Source organism: Anoplophora glabripennis, unplaced genomic scaffold (assembly GCF_000390285.2).
Source record: "Anoplophora glabripennis isolate ALB-LARVAE unplaced genomic scaffold, Agla_2.0 scaffold178, whole genome shotgun sequence".
NCBI lineage: Eukaryota > Metazoa > Arthropoda > Insecta > Coleoptera > Cerambycidae > Anoplophora > Anoplophora glabripennis.
The window spans coordinates 751,435-757,697 of record NW_019416348.1 but is presented as its reverse complement, the minus strand read 5'-3'; the positions used below and the strand labels follow the sequence as shown (position 1 = coordinate 757,697).

Genomic DNA, 6,263 nt, shown 5'->3' with positions numbered 1-6,263 from the left:
TCATCGGTGATTATTAACTCTACTTTTTAATAAATCACATCATGTTTTAAATACACTCAATGAAAAATAAAAATGGAGGCTTTTTCACATTCTTTCAGTGAAAAGTGATTACAGGGTGTTTCAGGAAGGTTGAGTTTAATAATAACGGACTATTAAGACTAATGATTTAGACCAACTTATTTATTACAAAATCGAGCAATGAAATTATTACATTTACCCTCTCCCACCACAAGGTTCTCCCATTTTTTTTTAAATTGTATGACCTGTGATACGTCATTTGAAAGATAATTGCATTCTCTTTACAGTAATGTAAAGTTTTCTGGAAAATTTTAGAACACAAAGAAGTTACAGCTATTTTTTTTCTTAAATCCTTTATTAAAAAATACAAACTAAAAAATAACACAATTATGCGATTATACTTTGAATAAAATATCTGTTTTAATAAATGTTGTCTCCCACCATCAATTTGGCAATATCCCAACCTATAATAGTAGAACGTCGTCACAACGTTTAATAAAGTTTCTCTAGTAATTTGTTCAGTTCAAATATTATGTTCCTTAAGTCGTCTATATTTAATGGCTTTGTTTTATAAACATTATTTTTTAATTGCCCCCAAAAGAAGTAATCTTGGGGTGTTATATCAGGAGCGCGTGTTGGCCATTCGCATGCCTTCTCCCAATCTATTTACTCAGAAACATTATTTGATCCAGGAATTGGTGAACTCCAATAGCAAGATGAGGTGTTGTACCGTTCTGCTGGAACCGTATTCTGTCAAAATTATTGTCTAAGTTTTGCAAAACTGGTACAATTTGATCGCGTAACATCTGTTCGTACTTTTGTCCGTTTAAGTTGCAATCAATTACGAACGGACCAATAATGGTAGGACCAATAATACCAGCCCCCGTATTTATTTTTTGAGTCTTCTGGGTGTGTTCTTCTCTCATCCAGTGAGGATTTTGATCACTCCATTTTTTTCAAATTGTGACGATTGACTAAACCATTAACTGTAAAAGTACATTCGTAGGAAAAATAGGTATTTAATATAAAGTTAGGGTCTTGGTCAACTTTTGCCATTATTGTTTCACAGAAATGAAGCCTTCGATCATAATCATCTTTACTTAACTCTTGCAGTAAATGTATTTTGTAAGGTTTATAAAAGTTTGTTTTTAAAATTCAGCAAACAAATGATCTACTTGCATCATATTCTCTGGCAGCTTTACGCACAGTAGTATGAGGATCTTCCACAAAACTCTGCAATACTTCAACAGCGTTATTGACATTAGTTGCAGTTCTTGGACGTCCTGATCGGGGCTTGCCTTTCACGGTTCCAGTTTCTTCAAACCTTTGTATTGTTTATCATACAATTGAAATGTATTTTCTTACTTTTTAAGCACAGTCAGCACACACAGTTTTTAAGCACACTCCAAATATAAAATGAAATTGCCAAACATACTATAATCTATACCTACTGTACAAGTGACAAAAATTCTTTAGAAAATAATTTTGTGAATTAGACACCTGTAGTCATATGTATAAATAAGCTTTGAGTCGGTCAAAGGGACGAAAGCCCAAAAAAAATCTAAATACTGTATGTTCAACAAACATATTACACTTATATAAATAAAATCTTTTACCGAATAAGATAATCACTAGCTAAAACAGTTTTAGACATTTAACAATGTGGCTTCAGCAGATAGCAGATTTAGCAGACTTTAGTGGGCATTGACTATTGAATATAGGTAAACTGGTATATATCTCCTATTTTGATGTCAGGAGTCGGTGCCCCAATTTTTCTGGAATACCTTGAATGTATATGCATATAGTAAGCCACATTTTCCGATATTCCTATTTTATGTCGTGTTACATCGTTTTCAATATACACAATTATCTCAAGAGAATAAAAATTACAGTTGTAAGTATATGTGAGGTAAATGCATTTATTAAAAGAACGAAAGCGAAGCAATAAATTTGTTCCTATTCAGAACGTTTTTCTTCGAACTAGACCATGGGAATTTCGGTTATCTTAAGAAAAACAAGAACAGTCATGTAAGGTAAAGATATAGTGCAATTTTCATATGAAAAAGAGCGATATATGATTGGAATAACAATTGGACGTTTTATTTTTAAGCACTCTTCGTTAAAATGTCGATAATAACAAAAAAGTAATCCGTATCCTATTATGGCACACCATAATCAGAGGAATATGCTTATTCAGTAATGTAGAAATTCAATACGATGCCCTTATGAAAAACACAACTAATACGACTATAAATTTAAATTCTCCACAAAAAGGTGTCCTAACAGTAGTTGAATTTAAAAAAATCCTCCTCTTACTTCAACTAACAATAATGAAAAATCTAAATTTTTATTCTTTTGTCGATAATCTCAAAATTAAAAACGAGTAAAATTTCTCTTCAGCTAAATTGTTAAAATTGAAAATGTTTTTACCTGAACAATGGAAATATCTGCATGTTTCAAGTTATTTTAGGATATTGCTATTAGATGTGAAGTAGATAATATAGTTATTATAGTTTCAGATTATTATTTCTATCATATTAGTTTTAGTAACTACCTACACATATTTTATATAGCCTATAAATTATGACATTATTAAAAGTAATAACAAAAATATCCAGCATAAAACAAAATGTGGACCTAAATTTTACTTCATTTAAAAAATGTACAGCTGAGGGTGTAGTTTCATGATTTCTTGAAGATATTATACAATACCAAATACGCGTAATGTATTATTGAGTGAGAAATAGTATTACTACAAATTCCTGTAACTAGGCAACCAACAATTAAAATGATCCCTGGAAACATTATTATTAAAATAATGTTTTTAGCGATATCAAATAAACATTATTTAATAAGAATAAGTTTTCCTGAAATCATTCACTAATTTACATAGTACTACAAAAATAATCGTAAGACATATCAATGAACTGTATACCTACATAAAATTTAAACTCCTAATAAAAAGTAAAACAAAATATATCTATATTCAGTTGCATTGCAAGTTATCAGTAGATTTTATTAATATTTAACTGATTTGAACCAAAACTTATTTGAGTTGATAATATATTCTATCTTCAATGGTTGAATACAGTAAAAAAATATCAAAATGTTAAATACACATTTGTATTTACAGTTGCATACGCATATTAAATATTATATAGGCAACCAGTATTATCATTATAAGCATTAGATGTAATCTATAAGTAGTATCTTTATTAATATTTCTTAAGTCAAATCTTGAATTTTTATAATACGATTTGAAAGTCTCGCTCTGCTAAAGTATATCCGGAAAATTATTTTATACTATGTTATGCATATCGCTAAATAAATCCCATTGTCTAGCTGATTTGATAATATATTAAAAAACTAAAAGATACCTAAGTATAACTGCTTTTATTTAACTATTATTACTTGTAGCAGTTAATTCAAATAATACTGACTAATTTCAGAATAAAGCAACTAAAACTACAGTCGGTGCCAGTGGCATTATGTATTGAAATTAGAAACAGAAAATTGCAAATTTTGCTGCGAAAATCTGCTAAAATTAAACAATACTTGTATAATTCGATATATTTTTAAGTCATAAAATTGTGCATCAAAAATTAATTCAATTAAAAACAGGTGGTTCTATCCACTAAAGTATATACAAATTCATTCCTGTCAAAATAATGTAATACTTTTTAAAAAGTACTAAATATATACTTTTTTAAATTCCTTCAAATAGGCAAATTGTTGAGGAGATGAGATAGTTGTCTGAATAACATTACGAATTTTATAAATACGTACTCCAAAAAAGTAATCTTTTTAAAATTAGTTTCTATTGTTTATTTAAAATTACTCCGAATTATATTTTAATCAGTTTGATGAAATAACATTTTTATAAAATTATTTAATAAGATAAATATTGTATCACTAATATTTTTATCATATCTAGACTTGGTTTTCCCTTTTTTGTTTTTCTGTTTTTGGAATTATAACTGCAAATTGAATTAAATAAAATAAGATTTAGCTGATATGTCTATCTGAATTATTATGATTACGAACTGACAAATATAATTTTAAATACTCAAAATGTTATAAAAATAAAATTAGGGAATAATTTCTGTAATGTATCATTTTTAAGATACTATTAGTTGCCCGTTTTTAACCTCGTAAAATTTAAAATGTTTGGAAATAACACTTCATACATAAATAATCAATAAATACTTATTCAGAAAAAACCTTTTATTTAAAAATCATTACAAAACTTTTTAAAACTTATCTCTCAGGTACAAAACATACAACAATCTTAAAATTCCAATATTAGAAAACCTCATTTTTCAAAACTACACTACTATCACAGTATTAAAGCTAAACGTTTTATTTACAACTGTTTCAAATATACAAAAGGTAATATATAACATACTGTGAAAACTAACTTAATTGCGAATAACCTAAATAACACAAGTTCAAAATGTATTTGGAAGACAACGATGCTATTTACCCTAACATTAAAACTAGATAAAGCTTTATTTGGAATTAAAGTCAAAACAGAACTAAACTAAAAATCGTCTTTCCTTCACCACGGCCTCCACATCGAGGGTGGTGGCGCCTTGACCTCCGACCTGGGGGACACGGGGGGTGACATACTTTGATGAGGATACTGCACTGAAACATTCTGCGAAACACAGTCTAGTTGCCGCACACACGCTCCGAGATGTTGCAATAACTTCCTTCCGGCTACGGGGTCAATTATCTCTGTAGGGGTGGTGATGAAATGAGTAACTTCCTGAGCGCACTGCGTGAATCCAGCCCGAAACCTATCCGCGTACGACTGTTCTGGAGGTAGCACTAACTGGTGTTGACGTTTCAAACTATGCAGATGACGAACTGTCAGTTCCAGGATGTCTGCCTTTTCTAATTTTGACACGTTCTCCCCTTCATTTTGCAAGGCTGTGACCATCAACTCCTTGAGCTCGTCCAGACACCTGTTGATCCTTGCTCTCCTTTTCCGCTCGAGCATCGGTTTCATGACCTTCCTGTACTGATAAGTCCTGGAGATTGGCTCCTCACTGTACTCACTGTTAACCGTATACGGAGTTGGCGCCATTTCTCGTAACGCGTAACGTAAACACACTGTATGCTATGAATGTAACACCGCTCCGTTAAAGTTTATTTCAGAATGAATAAGCTTGACATGTTCTTTTAGTTTTATACGAATCTTCCTGGTTAGGGCTTCGAGAGTGGGGCAGATTCTATGCAGCGGCTCCTTCTTTGTCGGTTTTGGTGATACCGTAGCGCGCCGTCTTTGTCCAACGTAGAAGAACGGCTTTTTTGTAAAGGGTATATTGTTACGTGACGATACGGGTGCTGAGCGTGTGACTTACCATGGGAATTTTACTTCTTTCGAGTAGAGGGTAAAAAAAACCGGAGAAGCGTGTTACCTTTTTTTGTGCAACGAGAAAATTACTTAAGGGTGGTAGTAAGCTATTCCATTGTTAATATTTTTGTTTATATTTCTGATATGCTGACGAAATGTTTACATTTATAGATATTAAATACAAAAAATATAGGAATGGAATACATTTTTCTCATACCGGGAGACTGAAATTAAAACGCATTAAAATGTTTGGGATGATTTTACCCATAACGACAATTAATAGCAGAAGTTCCTGTGATGCTCTTTCAAAACCTCAATATTAACTGGGTTACATAACGCAAAAATTATTTATTATATTTAAATTAATATTTGTTATTGTTAACAAATTGCACCTAAAAAATTATCTCTGAAAGAGCAAAGTGAAAAATTACCTATTTTGTAGTTAGATAAGATAAATTGGAAAGCTGGGCAATGCGGTAAACTAAGGTTTTGCTCTAATAAAAATAACACTAGTGTTTTTTTTATGCTTATTTATGCTTAAGTGAAAATTTGGGCAAAATAATAAAGTGTAATCTAATTTCAGTAGCTTTAGAAGAGAAAAAAACGGCGATGAAGAAAATAAAAATGTGGATCATCCATTAAGTAAATAGGAATTTAATTTTTATTTGCGAAATATGGACACAAGGATTATAAATGCCTGTCTGTTAAAATGAATAAAAAATATTAATTGTGGCATATATAAACAATAAAAAGGCATATTTGCATATTTTTTTAACTTTGATAGTTTCCAAGTTGCAGGGATTTTATTTATTGTATAAAAGCAAGCAACTATATTACAGTGTCAGATGAGTCGTAAACTTAATAAAAAGTATTTTAAGCACCATTT

The 6,263-nt window shown here is 30.5% G+C and overlaps 1 protein-coding gene across 1 annotated transcript; it reads right to left on the bottom strand.

Moving 5' to 3' along the window:
- Positions 1 to 4,245: 4,245 nt before the first annotated feature.
- On the bottom strand, positions 4,246 to 5,162 carry LOC108904919 (enhancer of split mbeta protein-like). The gene has a single exon (XM_018707644.1). The coding sequence runs from the start codon at positions 5,105 to 5,107 to the stop codon at positions 4,577 to 4,579; it is 531 nt and encodes a 176-aa protein (XP_018563160.1). The 5' UTR covers positions 5,108 to 5,162; the 3' UTR covers positions 4,246 to 4,576.
- Positions 5,163 to 6,263: the final 1,101 nt, after the last annotated feature.

What these genes read in the sequence shown, in the direction of transcription:
- LOC108904919 (XM_018707644.1), bottom strand. Translation starts at nt 5,107, where the DNA reads ATGGCGCCAACTCCGTATACGGTTAACAGTGAGTACAGTGAGGAGCCA.